Source organism: Chionomys nivalis, chromosome 9 (genome assembly GCF_950005125.1).
Source record: "Chionomys nivalis chromosome 9, mChiNiv1.1, whole genome shotgun sequence".
NCBI lineage: Eukaryota > Metazoa > Chordata > Mammalia > Rodentia > Cricetidae > Chionomys > Chionomys nivalis.
Window position 1 is genome coordinate 53,427,578 of NC_080094.1, and position 16,730 is coordinate 53,444,307.

Genomic DNA, 16,730 nt, shown 5'->3' on the forward strand with positions numbered 1-16,730 from the left:
TAAAACACAACATACACACACACTTTTCATCACCCAAACTCATGAATGTTAGAAATTATAACTAAAGCTTCCCTGTTAGTCAATTAAATTAGTAATTGAAACAAACCTGCAGAAGGCTGAATTCTACTTCTATTTTAAAAACAAAGGGAGTTTTTATTTATTTTCTGTGTAAGGGTGTTTGCCTACATGTGTATCTGTATACAATATGTCTGCCTAGTGCCTGTAGGGGTCAGAAGAGAGCACTGGATCCCCTGGAACTGGAATTACAGATGGTTGTGAGCTACTATGTGGGTCCTGGGAATCAAACCTGAGTCGAATCCAGTGCTCTTAACCACTGAGCCATTTCTGCAGCCCCACAGAGAGCTCTTTCTCTTTTTTCTACTTCTTGCCCTTTACTTCTCTCTAAACTCATTTCTTCTAGAACAATATTAGAAGACACACCTCAGCCACAGTGCTGCGAATTCGATCCACCACCTGCTCAAAATCCACAAGGCTGAAGAGTGGTTGCTGCTTGAGCCGATGCAGTTCTGCAGCAAAAGTGTCCTCCTGGTTCTTCAAGATGGAGCCTGTGGAGTACAAAGGCGCTATTGTCAGACAGGAGCCATTTAGACAGGGTGGTCTGGCCACAGCTGCCATGGCAGTCACTCTAACCCAACATGCTTTGGGTTAGTGCCAACAGAACAAGAGGATTCTTTTTTTAAGGTGTTCTTTCATCTTTTTATTAGTGTTTTGCTTGTATACATGTATACATACATCATAAGCTCATTAAGTGTGAGGATGTTGGATCCTAGAGTTACAGACAGTTGTGAGCTGCCATGTGGATGCTGGGAATTGAACCTGGGTTCCCTGAAAGAGCAACCAGTGCTCTGAACCACTGAGCTATATCTCCAGCCCCACAGGGGATTCTTACCTTTCCTCGTCAGGTTCACATTTTGATTCTCAAACATCTGAACAGATTCTCCAACAAAGAGGATTTTTTCAGCAACCCTCACTGGAATGTAGGATGGTAAAATCTCCATCCGCAGGGAAAACTGCTTCAGAGACGGGGCCAGCATGTTCTCTTCTTCAATTAGGCGCTAGTCAAGGAAATAGCCTGTCACATGAAGTATGACGATAGGTCTTAGCTCCTCTAACCCATGATCTATGTTACTGGCAAGCAGGGTTTAGATCTGAAGTTGTACAATTCTTAAATCACAGTTCTGGAAACGTACTCCGTTTTCATGGAGAACAGTGGCATGATGAAAAGCACTGAGTTTTGGTTCTTTTTATTTTGTTTTTAATTTACTTTTGTGTACACAATGCATGTCAGTGTGGGCACACATGGGCCAGAGCGTGTGGAGGTCAGAGGACAACTGCAGGTGTTGGTCCTTATCTCCTTTCTTGAGACCAAGATCTCCTTGTTCTGCTGTGATGCCAAACTAGCTAGCCTTCAGACTTCCAGGGATTCTCCTGTTTCTGCCTTCCATCTCACTGCAGGAGCACTAAGATTACAGGTGTTCACACTATAGCATCTGGCTTTAACATGGGTTTTGGGAATTTGAACCCAGGTCCTCACACTTGCAGAAGCACTCTGACCTATGGAGTCAATCCTCAGCTTAGCACTGTTTTTAAATATAAGGCTTTACTACTGTGTCAGGTGGGCAGATGCTTAGTTTCCTCATTTGCACAATTCCATGAATTGGTTGTAATTCTCCAGGCCTCATGTCTGTGTGTTCGCTGTCAAGACCTATCTCAGACTCTTCTCTCTTGATCTACATTTTTCAGAGAAGCATCTTATGTGGCTTCACTGGGCATCTTAGCAGGTTGCTTTAACAGGCCTGAAACTATAAATGCTGTGGACCTTCTACTAGACATTGTACAGAGAACCTCTTGCAGCTTCCCGTCAGCTGCTGCTGATTACTCCGTGCTTAGCTTCAGAGCAAGCTATACTACTCTTCCAGGCGGAGCCCACTGGACATTTTCCACAGACTCCTTAAACTCAATACATCTCAGATTAGTCCTTGAGCTGGGAATATAGCTCAAAGGCAGAGTACTTGCCTGGCCTCAGGTTTGAGCCCACAAAAACAAACACCAGCAATACACATTGCCTGTCATCACTATTCACTTAGCGCCTAACTGCTAAAGGCTAAACTTCTCTCTTGACTCATGGCCAGTCTCTAAAGGGCTATGGATTCCATTTTCTAGACACCTCTCAGGCTTCTGTCTGCCCCCACCTTCACTGTGTCCATGCTTGGAATGATTTTTTTTTTTTTTACCTAAGAATCCCCAAGCCTCTATTAACTAGTCTATTTGCCTCTGCTCTTGATTTTTGTTTTTGTTTTGGAGACAGGGTCTCACTCTGTAACTCAGACTGATTTAGAAATCCCTATGTAGACTGGGGTGGCTTCAAACTTGGGGTAATTCTTCTGCCCCTGATTCTTGGATGCTGAGATTACTGCTATGCAATACCACATCCATCTTTTTGTTATTTGGAACAGGGAGAGAAAGGGTTTCACTCATTCTGTCAGCCAGGCTGGCCTTAAACTAATGGTGCTCCCTCTGCTCTAGCCTGTCCTATAAGGAACTGATATGCACCTCCACGCTCAGCTTCTGATCTCAGTCTTTAAGAACTGGTTCCCACATCGCACCTAAAATGACATCATAAAGTCTGTCACTCTTTTCCTGAAGTTATCCAATTGCTCATACTTAGCACTTTTCACATTCAGTCTGAACTCTTTTTGTGACAAGGACTCTCGGGATTTTGTTACTGATTCACTCAGCACCTTCATCTACTGCCACCTCCCTTAATCCTCTACCATACACACCAAATACTTGAGCTTTACCTGACGATTTCCGCTGAGATTCACATGGTTCTTCCAATGAGCCTTGTTCTTAATAGCCTTTACCATTATACACAATCCCTGGACATGTTGTGACCTGTCTTACCAAACTGCAATTTAGAAATACTGAAAAGTCCTCTCTAGTTTAAAACCTTACTTCAAGATCTTCAAAGCATAGCTACACTCTTTGGCAGAGCTTGTGGTAACTGTAATGTAACTGCTCACTTTTCTCTATTTCCCATCAATTATACACTTCTTAAGGATAAGAACTACATTTGTCTCTGTAGCTGGGCACATAATAGACATTCAGTGAATCTAACAAGGGAAATGGGCCAACAGATGAACAAATGAATATGGACATACAAGACTCTGAGGAGTCTATAACTCAACACCACATGAAAAGCTACAGGGTAGTTCATATTTGCAGAGATAAACTTATCACTATACTTGCAAATGCACGTAATGTAGAAAGAAAAAAAAAGGATTTCAAAATCACTTTCTATTTTGTAGTCTCTAACTAAGAGAAAACCCAGTGTTTCTAAGTGATCCATTCACGGAAGGCAGTCAGCAGGTGTCTAACCAGTGCCTGCCCTGGGCTTCCTGCTCTGCCCTCACCAGGTCCTGCAGTTCTCGCAACTGTTTTCCCGTCAGTCCTCCAATACCCAGATCCTCTTCATCCTCTTCCGCCTGGACACTGATATTACCAGAAGACGGACCCTGTTTTATAAAGAACTCTTCATGCTGGTCCAAAAGAAGTCCGTGTAGCATCCAGGCTGAGAGCTGTTTATACATGACTCCATGGCAGACAGCCAGGATTCTGAGGAGAGAAGGAAGCAAGAGCTTACCGTTACCAGTCCCCTTAAAAGAATACCAAGACTCACCACTGCCAGAGATTATGCTTGAAATTCTGAGAGGACAGACAAAACTTGAGAGTGTGGTGAGTCATGGGGGAAACAAGGTAAAAATAACTGTGCTAATTTAATTGCTAACAGACAGACTGATTAAGTCCAACCTGTACTACATACTTGATTAAGCTCAGGAAATGTTCTTTTAGAACAAAAATTTCGTTCTTTGTAAAAGTTTTAAAACTGATGAGTCTTATAGAAGTGGATGTAATGGAGTCACATTTTGCTTAAAACAGCCTTGAATTTATATTCTTCTTGGAACATTGTAAGAAAAAAGATTCAATATGTGAGTACCAAGTTGATAGAATAATGTATTATAACTCAATACAATGCAGGAAGACAGTTGGAGAATGGATACTGAGAGGTTTGACGGGCAGCAGCAGCAAACACAGAAACAGACAAGACAGTCTTCTCCAGAAGAGCCCACCACAGCAGGCCCTGACACTGCAACGTACGTGAAGCACAAGAGCAAGACCTTAAAACAGCCTTTATGAGTATGGTATCTATGAAAGCACGAACATACAGCGGAAGGAAGACAAGAAAGTCTATGTAAGACAAGAAAGTGGATAGAATCAATAAACTAAGGTAAATCTAGAAATGAAAATTTTATGAACTCAAACAGGAACCTTAGAGACAAGCCTCAGCAACCAAATACAAGAGATGGAAGACAGAATCTCAGGCATTGAAGACATGAGAGAAGAAATAAATACCTTGGTCAAATAAAATGTTAAATCTAAAAACTCCTAGCATAAAATATCCAGCAATCTGGGAAACCATGAAGAGATCAAATCCAAGAATAACAGAAACAGAGGAAGGGAAAGTAACCAGGTCAAAGGCACAGAAAATATATTTTCAACAAAAATATACTAGAAAATTTCCCTAACCTAAAGAAGGAGGTGCTCATCAAGGTACAAGAATTATACAGACAGCAGGCTCATGCCATTAATCCCAGCACCCACGAGGTAGAAGCAGGTGAATCTCTGTTGAGTTCGTGGCCAGTCTGGTCTACTGAGCGCGTTCCAGGACAGCCAGGTTAACACAGAGAAACCCTGTCTCAAAACAACAACAAGAAAAAATATAAGCAACAACAACAACAAAGAAGTATACAGAACACCAAATAGACTAAAGCAGAAAATAAAGTTCAGCACACAATAACCAAAACACTAAACATACAGAACAAAGAAATATTAAAAGCTACAAGAGAAACAGAACAATTAACTTATAAAGGCAGACCTGTTAGAATTTCACCTGACTTCTCAAAGGAGACTCTAAAAGGTAGAAATGCCTGGGAAGACTTGTATAGAATCCAAAGGAACCACAGATGCCAGCCCAGACTACTGTACCAAGCAAAACATTCAATCACCATAGATAGAGGGGAAAAAAAAACTTACCAATTTAAACAATATCTACCTACAATTCCTCTCTTATTGATGGAGCTAGGAGTAAAAACTCCAACCTAGAGGTTAACTACATCCAAGAAGACACAAGGAATAAATAATTCCAGACAATAAATTGAAAGAGGGGAAACACCTCCCCACACCCATCACCATGAATCAACAAACTCTATTCATTGATAATCTCTCAACATCAGTGGTCTCAATTCCTCAAAGACAGATTACCAGAACAGAAGTGCAAACAGGATCAATCCTTCTACTGTACCCAAGAAACACATCTTAACATCAAGGACAGACATCACCTAAGGGTAAAAGGATGAGAAAAGCTATTCCAAGCAAGTAGACCTAAGAAGCAAGCTGGTGTGGTCATTTTAATACCTGACAAAATAGACTTCAAACCAAAACTAATCAATCAGAAGAGATAGGGAAAGGACACTAAGTACTCATCAAATGATAATTCTACCAAGAAAACACTGCAATTCTTAACATCTATGAACCAAACACAAGGGCATCCAAGTTCATAAAAGAATACTATGGCTTAAGTCACACATTGACCCCTCACACCCCAATAGAGTAAAACTTCAATACCTCACACTTGTCAATAATTGTAAGAAAACCCTGCATCCTATCTGACCGCTACAGATTAAACTCGGTATCAACAACAACATAAACAGAAAGTTATTAACTCAGAAATTAGAGACTTTCTAGAATTGAAATGAAAATGAATACACAACACATCCAAACTTATGGGACACAAAGTGGTTCTAAGAGGCAAGTTCATAACGCTAAGAACTGAAGAGATCACATACTAGTAACTTAACAGCACAGCTGAAAGTCTAGAGCAGTGGTTCTCACCCTTCCTAATTCTGAGACCCTTTAATGCAGTTCCTCATGTTGTGGTGACTCCAAATCATTGTTTTTGTTGCTACTTCATAATTTTGCTACTGTTATGAACTGTAGTGTAAATATCTGCTATGCAGGACATCTGACATGCGACTCCTATAAAAGGGTTATTTGAACTCCCAAAGGGGTTGTGACTGTCAGGTTGAGAACCACTGCTCTAAAACAAAAATAAGAAACTACATTTAAAAGTAGACAGGAAGAAATAATCATACCCAGGATGAAATCAGTGAAACAGAAACAAACAAAAACAATATAAAGACTCAATGAAACAAAGAATTGGTTATCTGAAAAAATAATCTAAGATTTACAAACCCTTATTCAAATTAACTAAAAGTCAGGAAGATAATATCCAAATTAACAAAATTAGAAATGAAAAGGGGGACATAACAACAGACACTGAGGAAATCCAGATAACCATAAGGCCATATTTTAAAAACCTGTAATCCACTGAATTAGGAATATCTAAAAAAATGGGTAATTTTCTCAACACATAACATTTCCTAAAGTTAAATCAAGATCAGATAAGCAATTTAAACAGACCAATAACCCCTAATGAAATAGAACAATTATTAAAATTCTCCCAAATAAAAAACGGCCTAGAGAAAGATGATTTTAGTGAACAATTCTACCAGACTTTCAAAGAAGAGTTCATGTCAGCAATCCTCAAATTATTCCACAAAACAGAAATAGAAGGAACACTGCCAAAATTGTTTTAGCAGGCCATATTTAACTGATATCCAAACTACATAAAGGCCCAACAAAGAAAGAGAATTACAGATCATTTTCCGTTATATAGATTTTAAAATTCTCAATGAAATATTTGAAAAAAGAATCCAAGATCACATTAAAAAGATTATCCACAATGATCAAGTAGGCTTCATCCCAGAGATGCAGAGATGGTTTACCATACATAAATTGATAAATGTAGCCACTATATAAACAAACTGAAAGACAAAAACCACATGATCGCCGGGCAGTGGTGGCGCACGCCTTTAATCCCAGCACTTGGGGGGCAGAGGCAGGAGGATCTCCGTGAGTTCGAGGCCAGCCTGGTCTACAAGAGCTAGTTCCAGGACAGGAACCAAAAACTATAGAGAAACCCTGTCTCGAAAAATAATAATAATAATAAAAAACAAAAACAAAACCACATGATCATCTCATTAGGTGCAGAAAAGGCCTTTGACAAAATCCAACACCCCTTCATGATAAAACTGGAGAGAAAAGGAATATAAGGGACATACTCAACATAATAAGGGCAGTTTACAGCAAACCCATAGCCAACATCAACTTAAATGGAGAGAAATTTAAAGCAATTCCCCTAAAATCAGAAAAAGACAAGGCTGTCCACTTTGCATACGTATTCATTATTGTACCCAAAATCTCAGCTAGAGTGCTGGGAGGCCCTGCTGATCGGAGGCTGCAGTCTACCATAGCCTGGCAACTTTCTCTAAGTTCAGCAACATGGAGCAACCCCCCACCTCACCCCCCACACAGAACTCCCTGCAAACGCTCTTCCCACTGATGACCCATATGGTAATTAGACAAGTGCTCAAGCCATTTTGATAGGACCCTACTGCCATGTACTAAAAGCCTCGTGATAGGAGCGTGCCACTTAGTGCAAATTAGGGTTTGTGCCTAGGCTTCTCAATCCTTTATATTCCTTATACTTTGGAATAAAGTTGAGCTGATTCATCAGAGTCTATCTCCTGGAAGGCTGCTTCCATTCATACCTACAACCATCTTGAACCCTGTTCCCTGCTCCGTTTCCTTTACCCTAGTGGGCCAATGCAGCTAACAATCCAAAGGAGGAAGAAGCAGAGCCGCACTAGAGCAGTAAGACAACTGAAGGAGATCAACTGGAAAAAGAGAGGTCGAAGTATCCTTATTTTCACATAATATGATAGCATGCATAAATAACCCTAAAAATTTTACAGGGAAACTCTTAGAGCTGATAAACACTTGAAGCAAAGTAGTTGGATACAAAATTAACTCACAACAATCAGTAACCCTCCTATATACAAATGACAAATGGACTGAGAATGAAACCAGGGAAACAACACCCTTCACAATAGCCTCAAATAATATAAAATATCTTCAGTAATTCTAACCAAGCAAGTGAAAGAGTTATATAATAAAAACTTTAAGACAGCCGGGCGGTGGTGGCACACGCCTTTAATCCCAGCACTCGGGAGGCAGAGGCAGGCGGATCTCTGAGAGTTCGAGGCCAGCCTGGTCTACAAGAGCTAGTGCCAGGCCAGGCTCCAAAGCTACAGAGAAACCCTGTCTCGAAAAATCCAAAAAAAAAAAAAAGATTTTATATATTATTTTGGCATTTATAATTTTAATAACTTTATAGTCTTTTGAGCGAATATTTAGCTTAAAAATTTTAATTACATTTATGTATTTGTATGTGTGTGTACATGTGTGCTGGCATGTCTTTACCTTGTACCTATGAGGAGGTCAGAGCACAATTTGCAGTGGTTCCCTTCCTCTATCATATGAGTTCCAGTGACAGATTGTCAGGCTTGGCAGTCAACCCTTTTATCAGAAGAGTTATCTAACAGCCCTAGGTTTCCTTATACTCCTGAAAATTTTTCTAATTCCCTGATGGATAATACAATGTGAGTATGCTTACGAATAATTTTCTTTTTTTAAAATAATTTTTCTACTGGGCTGGGGAGATAGCTCAGTGGGTAAGAGCACTTACTAGGCAAGCACAGGACTGGAGAATTTTAATTCCCTACACCTATGTATAGGCTGTGCACGACTATACCCCAACATTGGGGTACAGAGATAGGCAGATTCTGTAAGTCCATTGGCTAGTCAGGCTCAGTGAGAAAACCCGTTTTAAGGGAATAAATTGGACAGTGAGAGCTGGACACTAGATATTCTCCAATGGCCTCTTAGGGCACATGTACCTGCACACACATGTATATAAATCCAGAGACTAAATAAGTACTTTTGTTATAATAAAATTTCTAAGTGTGTGACAGTACAGGATATAAAGTATAAAAATTTTAAGGATTTTGATGTGAAAAATACTGGCTACTCTTCTTCCCCACACCACCACTTTACCTGCCCCTCCCCCTTCTTTCCTCTCCCCTCTTTTACCTTCTTAGCTTTCAACCCAGGCCTCTTTAAACTTTCCACATACCTGAGAATGATCTTGAGCTCCTAATCTTCCTGCTTCTACCTTCCAAGTACTGGGATTATAAACATATACCACTACGTCTGGTGACTCCTAGGGCTCTTCTGTATCTACATATGAGGTATGTGTGCATGTACATGTGTGTATGGCATGTCTGTCTGTATGTGTGTATATATGGAGTATGTGTATATATATACATGTGTGTATATATGGTGTGTGTATGGCATGTGTGTGCACATGTGTGTATATACAGGGTATATGTGTACATATATATAGGGTATGTGTACATATAAACGTGTGTATATATGGGGTACGTATGTGTATGTGCACGTGGAGGCCAAAGGTTGATGCTGGGAATCTTCCTCAGTAATTCTATACCTTATTTTTTTGAAACATCTTTCACTGTACTTGAAGCTTGGCAATTCAGATAGCCTGGCAGCCAGCAAGTCCCCAGGGATCCTGTTCCCTCTTTCCCAGTGCTGGAACTACAGACCCAAGTCACCACACCTGGCTTTTTAAGTGGGTTCTAGGGATTCACTGAAGTCTTCATACTTGCACAGCAAGGAGTTTACTTATTTACTGATCTCCCCAACCCTGGGGTTTTTCTATCCTAGTTAAAGATTTCCCACAGGAAAACCAGAAATGACCTGGAAATAAAACATGACAAATCATTCGACTCCCTCCTCTACCCCAATACTGGTGAAAGCCATGACTTACTTTTCCAGTGCACTTCTAACTGGAGGCAAACCCCCACAGCTATGCTTATAAACTGTTTCCAGGATCTGACAGCCATGAATCTGTGGAAAGCAGAGCCTTGTCACTCTAGGTTACATAAACTCCCTCTATACCAACCAAGAAAGCACAGTCCAGTAGAGAAGGCTGATATGGTCTCTCACAAGAATTCTATATAGTTATACAAAGACAGACTCCCCTCCCCTCTCCATCATCAGTGTTACTGGTTGTCTTAGTTAGGTTTACAAAGACAGACTCCCCTCCCCTCCCCATCATCAGTGTTACTGGTTGTCTTAGTTAGGTTTCTTAGTTTGTTATTTTTGTAAAGATTTATTATATATACAATGTTCTGCCTGCATTTGTGCCTGCAAGCCAGAAGGCATCAGATCTCATCACAGATGGTTGTGAGCCACCATGTGGTTGCTGGGAACTGAACTCAGGACCTCTGGAAGAGCAGCCAGTTCTCTTAACTTCTGAGCTCTCTCTCCAAACCCTTAGTTAGGTCTAAAGCTATGATAAAACATCATGATTAAAATCAATTTGTTGGGGAAAGGGTTTATTTCAGCTTATAGTTTATAGGCCATCATGAAGGCAAGTATGGGCAGGAACTTAAGGCAGGAATTGAAGCAAAGACCATGCAAGAATGGCATTTAAAGGGTTTTAAGAACTTAGACTTTTCTTGACAGTGAGTCATGTCTGTTTCTGGCAGCAACAATTGATGGACACAAAAGAAACTCATTATAGAATTTTCCTTTAGTGTGACAAGGCTAGTCATTTGGACAAGAAACTGCTCTTGTCTGGACTGCTTTATGGTATGCTGTATGAACAGGACATGCAGAACCCAAAGAAAACTGCTAAACTTTCCAAAAGATGTGATGGTCCTTCAGGATGCCTGCTTCACAGAGGAAACTGCCCCAGACATTCTGCAGGATACAGAAGAAAGTGACTGCAAACTGCCAATATAAGCAAACAGTCTTTCAAATTTCCTGCTTCATGGAAAAGTCTGCTAGTTACTATTGAAGATGAATGCTCCAATGTTACAGAAAAACTTTGTGTGACTGTCCAGGCAGTGAGATTGCCAATTCTAGAGTTCTGGAAGTTGTTTACAATATACTTCCTGCTTACTTAGGTAATATTATATCCTTCTGGGGTCATTGATGGAATTGAAGACTAGATAGTTATAATTATAGTTTTCGTTAGTTTTGATAAAAGATAAATTAGATATAAAACTTTAGGCTCACAATGATATTTTCCTTAATTTGCCATATGTAAATAGACTAAATATCCTAGCTATAATCCTTGTTTAATAACTGTTTTGTACATGTAATTTTACTATGCTAAAGTTAAAGCCTTCCTTTTTAATTAGACAGAAAAGGGAAATGATGTGAGATGTCCTTCTGTATATGTGCTGCTTTTATTGATTGATGAATAAAGCTGTTTTGGCCAATGGCTCAGCAGAGGAAAACCAGGTGGGAAATCTGAACAGAGATATATAGAGAGAATAGGCAGAGTCAAGGAGACGCCATGTAGGTGCCAAAGGAGAAAGACATCAGAACCTTAGTGGTAAACCACAAGCCTAGTGGTAAAATATAAAATAATAGAAATGGGTTAATCTAAGATGTAAGAACTAGCTAGAAATACACGTGAGCCATCGCCCAAACAGTGTTGTAATTAATAAGTTTCTGTGTGATTATTTCAGTCTGGGTGTCAGGAAACGGAAGTGCCATCTCTATTCACACTCGGGAAACCACCTTCTTTCTTTTGTAAGAAGTAAATTTCCTAACCAAATACAGTGGTTCCAAAACGTTAGTGCAGCCAGCTCTCACCTCCACAAAACCAGAGTATTTTCTCTAACCTCAGCAACATTCTTAGGTAGATCCACATACTCTGCTTTTCTGTTGTTGGCTTTTTGAGACAGAGTTTCTCTGTGTAGCCCTGGAACTCACTAAGTAGACTAGGCTGGCCTCCCAAGCGTTGGGATTACAGGCATGTGCCACCACCACCTGGATATTCTGCTTTATTAATCACAAGGTGTTTAAAGAAAGAATAATGTCTTAAGTTCTTGAATTTCTGACATCTCATATGATAAGCAAAGGGATAATGCTGACTAAATAAATAAAAAAATATTAAGAGCAAGTGTCTTCTAAAGAAAGACTGTAAAACAGCATTATTAGTTTTCCTTTGGAGCTTATCACAGAAGAAAAGTTCTTACCTTTTGGCTTTTAATTTGTTCCACTACAACCATCACAGAGGGGAAAAGGAGCTGGAACTGCAAAGTAGAGAAATTTAGGGGTATGAATCAAATACAGGATAAAAAAAATATCAACTCAAGAAACACTTCTGCTTCCAAGATAATACGGCAGTATCAAGATCCAGTACCCCAAGGCAATCTGACATCAGGATTGGCTACAGATAGGAAAATGGAGGACAGAAGAAATTTTCTAATTTTGAGTCTGGTGCCACTGCCAATATTCATGTCAATGGGAGAATATTCACATTACATTAAGAAGTAATTAAATGTGAAACTCTTTGTTGTTTGGTTTTTTCTTTTAGCTGGCCCAGAGCTCACTGAAGCAAACTTGTACACCAGGTTAGCCCTTTCCTCCTGAGCAGAGATGACAGGTAGATGCCACGTACACCACACTCTTAAAGCAGTTCTCATCTAGCAATATAACATGCAAAATAAATTTTTTGGCTCTGATACCTTCAGGAAAAGAACATTTAATATAGTTCCACAAATTGGGAGAGCAACAGACTCCAAGCATTTTAGCATTCTGAAGCATTTTAGCATTCCGATGCATACCTGATCTAAAGAGTAATTGACATGTGATATGGAGAGATGTGGGTCAGCCAGGAACTGTAATAAAAGCACAGTCATCAGAATTCCACACAAAATAACTTGAATTAATTTGCTCTATAAAAATTAGAAGACAATGTGACAATGAGCTCAATGTTCATTTTGAGCTCTGAAGAACTAATAGATTATAGATTTACTTTTTAGATAATAATCCAAAACTAAGGCTCTCACAAATCCACTCTGGAGCCACTTTGAATACTGTATCCTTCAGTCACACAGGAAATTGTTCATTCTTAACTACCTGACCTCATCAAAGGCCACTTCAGAGCAGGAATATGCTCTTCTCTACAATCCCCCGAAGATACTGTTTTCTATATTACCTCCTTCTCACCTCTTGTTCCAGGTCAAGCAGGGCTTGGCGATAAGGCTGCAAAACTGAATCCAGCCCCGTGCAGAAGGCCCTCAGATAGATTCCATGGAGCCCGCCTTGGCCCTGCTGGGATGGATGGTGATCCTGCCAATAAACAGAGAGAAGTCAACTTTTCAGCTCAGACCCTGAGGAAGACACTCTTTAATTAGCAGTACTTGTATTTACTTAAATAATCCTGTATCAAAGCCGTGTTTTAGCAAGAGAAAATGGAAAAACAACTGAAGATAAGTGTATGCGAAGGGGTGCAGTAAAGAAACGCCAAAATGACTGGCCCCATGGTATGGAGAAGGATTTTACTGTAGCGTTTGGTTCCCAGCATCTGTTTTGTGACAAGACTTTTCCTGAGGAGATGCAACACACACACTCACACCCACACCCACCCACCTACTCACCCCGGATAGGGAGCCTATGACAGAACAAAGTACAGATACTACCGATGTCTGACTTGGTTAACCAGTTTCATGGGGTTATTGACAGAAATATGAATGAGATATTACTTATAGGAGTAGAAATGTCAAAGATAGCTGTATCACCAAACCCCACACTACCATGGGTGACAAAAAGCTGAGAACTGGAGCACACTCTGCAGCCTTTAGGCAGCTTAACAGGTTGGACTGTTTTGTCCACGTAGCTCAGTTGATCTGAACCTCTTCTAGGCAGCTCAGCTGTTTCCTGCTTCTTTCTGGCTGCTTCAGAGGAAGGGGCCTAGTGAATTCGGCTTCAGGGACTTCCTGAAGCTATTCTGAGTTACTGACTTCCTGTCTTAAGGTGATTCCTCCCATGGTAGCTCATAACTAGGTTTAAGTTGTATTCCTGGGGTACCAATACCTTCTGGCATGGGCAGGCTTAAGGCATGCACATGGTACACATATGTGCAGCAAGCAGAACTCATACACACGGAATAGCTTTTTTTTTTGTCTTGTTTTTTGAGACAGGGTTTCTTTTTTTTTTGAATTTTCGAGACAGGGTTTCTCCGTAGCTTTTTGGTTCCTGTCCTGGAACTAGCTCTTGTAGACCAGGCTGGCCTCGAACTCCCAGAGATCTGCCTGCCTCTGCCTCCCGAGTGCTGGGATTAAAGGCGTGCGCCACCACCGCCCGGCTTGAGACAGGGTTTCTGTGTGTACCTCTGGCTGTCTTGGAACTCACTCTGGACCAGGTGGACCTCTATCTCAAAGATTCACCTGCCTCTAGCTTCCAAGTGCTAGTATTTAAGGCATTTCCCACCACTGCTGACTAAAAGTAAATCTTAAAAAACAAAATACAAAAACAAAAAGCCCAGTATCTTGTGAGTCTGAAAGCCAATCTGGGGGTTGTGAGACTCACTGAAGCATTATATACAATATGACTTGTCTTTCAGGAACTCTTCAAGTTATGTGGTCCCTGCTGATTTCCAGGCAGCTGGGCTTGTCTGCAAGTGACTCTCAGTAGTCTTTATCACTTATTCTTTGGAGGGAGGGGTCTAGGGAATTTGGTCAGTTTCACATAAAACTTCTCATATAGTTTTATATGAGGAATCAATGGTTAAAGTTAGCTGGAGTCTATGAAGGATGCTCAGCCCCTCTTGCTAGGTAGAGATCTGGGTAACCAGGTTTGAGAGTGGTAGGCAAGAGTACAGAATTCAGCATCAGATGTGCTAAAGCAGCTTGGGGTCAGGGGTTAGAAAGCATAGTGTCACCAGCCAGAAGATGCTAGTTGAAGGATCCTGACGTTCCTAAAGATAAACGTTCATAGCATGGACACGAGCAGACAGTTTACAATTAGTCCATTTTGTTCTGATCTTATGGTAGTACAGAAAACTGAAATGAGTCTTCATCTATCACAAAATGAAAAGAAAGGGTTTTAGTGTGGCTGTTATTTCACTTTTTTTTTTTTTTAAAGCACTATTAGGACTTCCTTTAGAACTGGAGAAGTGGGAGTTCTCATGTCATGTAAGATAAAATCTGTGTACAACACATCGATAGAACAGAATTTTTGTTGTTCTTACCCAGGAAGAAAGCAATGAGAAATCTTGCCTTCTCTTGAGCATTTCCAGTGATTGATAAACTCACGTGTATTCCACAAATTCCTAACTCCTAGTTTGAGTGAATTCACACCCTTGCCCTGTAGCGGCACATATCCAGAGAACAGATCCCACCTGTTGCTGCACATGGCCTGTGTACTGTTCAATGAACTCCGTGAATCGAATGTAGTCTGTGCCAAGCCGGCAGAGTCGATTCAGGACACTAGTTTCACTGGGGTGAAGAAATGGGAAGTCCTGGGAAACCTGCAAGAAGAGGGACAGTCATAAAGAGAAGCTGATGCCGGCTAGTCGCCAGCCAGGTTCTGTGAGGCTTAAAATGCTTCACATTCTTTCTTCCATTTCCTTTCCTAAGTTATCATGGTTTTACTTAGCTTTAACGCTCCCTGTCACCAGGCTGGTAATTCTGGTAACAAAATAGTTAAACAAGGTAGAGTTCCTTATCCAGATGTGACTGCTTGTTCTTCAAATAGGTAACATATAGTAAAGAATTCCCATGCTAAGGGCTGGAAAGATGGTTCAATGTGTAACGATGCTTGCCACCTGACAACCTGAGTTTTTTTTTTTTTTTTTTTTTTTTTGTTGTTGTTGTTTTTTCGAGACAGGGTTTCTCTGTGGTTTTGGAGCCTGTCCTGGAACTAGCTCTGTAGACCAGGCTTGACAACCTGAGTTTGAGTTCCAGGATAGTAGGATATTCTTCCAAGTTGTCCCCTGACCTACCTACACATGGGCGGGGGGAGAAAGAGACAGACTCCCTTGGCTTGTATTCTCAAATTATGTCTTGCTTGAAAGCTTAGGCAAGCTATGGTACCTCTCAATGTCTTAGTTTTCATATGTAAAGTGATAATTAAATCATACAAAGCACATGTGTTAATCACATAGAAAGTGCTCAATACAGATATTTGTTTTTTATTACTAACAAAATATTTCTACACAGTTATCAAATGGTATCTCTGAATACTTCTTGTTGGCAGTTTTAGAAAAGGTCTAGGTTTAGGGCCAGTGAGAGGGCTCAGAGGGTCAGGTATCTGCTACACAAACCTGAAGACCTAAATCAATCCCTGGAACCCACATAATGGTAGAGGGAAAGAACTGACTCCACAGTTGACCTCTACATACACTTTGGGACATGTTCGCCCACCCTTGCATATCATGCATACATACACTAGTTAAAAGAATTCCATGCTGGGTGGTGGTGGCACATGCCTTTAACCCCAGCACAGGAGGCAGAGGCAGGCTGATCTCCGGGAGTTCGAGGCCAGCCTGATCTACAAGAGCTAGTTTCAGGGCAGACTCCAAAGCTACCCTGCCTAAAAAAAAAAAAAAAAAAAAAAAAAAAAAAAAAAAAAAACAGGACTGAAGAGATGGCTCAGAGGTTAAGAGCACACTGGTTGTTCTTCCAGAGGTCCTGAGTTCAATTCCCAGCAACCACATGGAGACTCACAACCATCAATAATGAGATCTGATTCCCTCTTCCGGTGTGCAGGCACACATGCAGACAGAACACCGTATACATCTTAATTTCTAGAACTGATACAACTAGCTAGCATATATAGCTATCCAAGCTTCAGATTTATGCATTCAC

General features: G+C 40.6%; 1 protein-coding gene across 2 annotated transcripts in view; it reads right to left on the minus strand.

Annotated features, from left to right (window-relative positions):
- The window catches only part of Tubgcp4 (tubulin gamma complex component 4), a 31,767-nt gene that overhangs the window by 13,652 nt on the left and 1,385 nt on the right, over positions 1 to 16,730 (minus strand). For both annotated transcript variants that reach the window (XM_057781965.1, XM_057781964.1), the window contains exons 2-9: positions 15,263 to 15,391; positions 13,090 to 13,212; positions 12,705 to 12,758; positions 12,114 to 12,170; positions 9,887 to 9,966; positions 3,435 to 3,636; positions 911 to 1,076; positions 442 to 566 (exon numbers count right to left, since the gene is read on the minus strand). In XM_057781965.1, the coding sequence (XP_057637948.1) occupies positions 442 to 566; positions 911 to 1,076; positions 3,435 to 3,636; positions 9,887 to 9,966; positions 12,114 to 12,170; positions 12,705 to 12,758; positions 13,090 to 13,212; positions 15,263 to 15,391 (936 nt within the window). The remainder of the gene's footprint in view (positions 1 to 441; positions 567 to 910; positions 1,077 to 3,434; positions 3,637 to 9,886; positions 9,967 to 12,113; positions 12,171 to 12,704; positions 12,759 to 13,089; positions 13,213 to 15,262; positions 15,392 to 16,730) is intronic.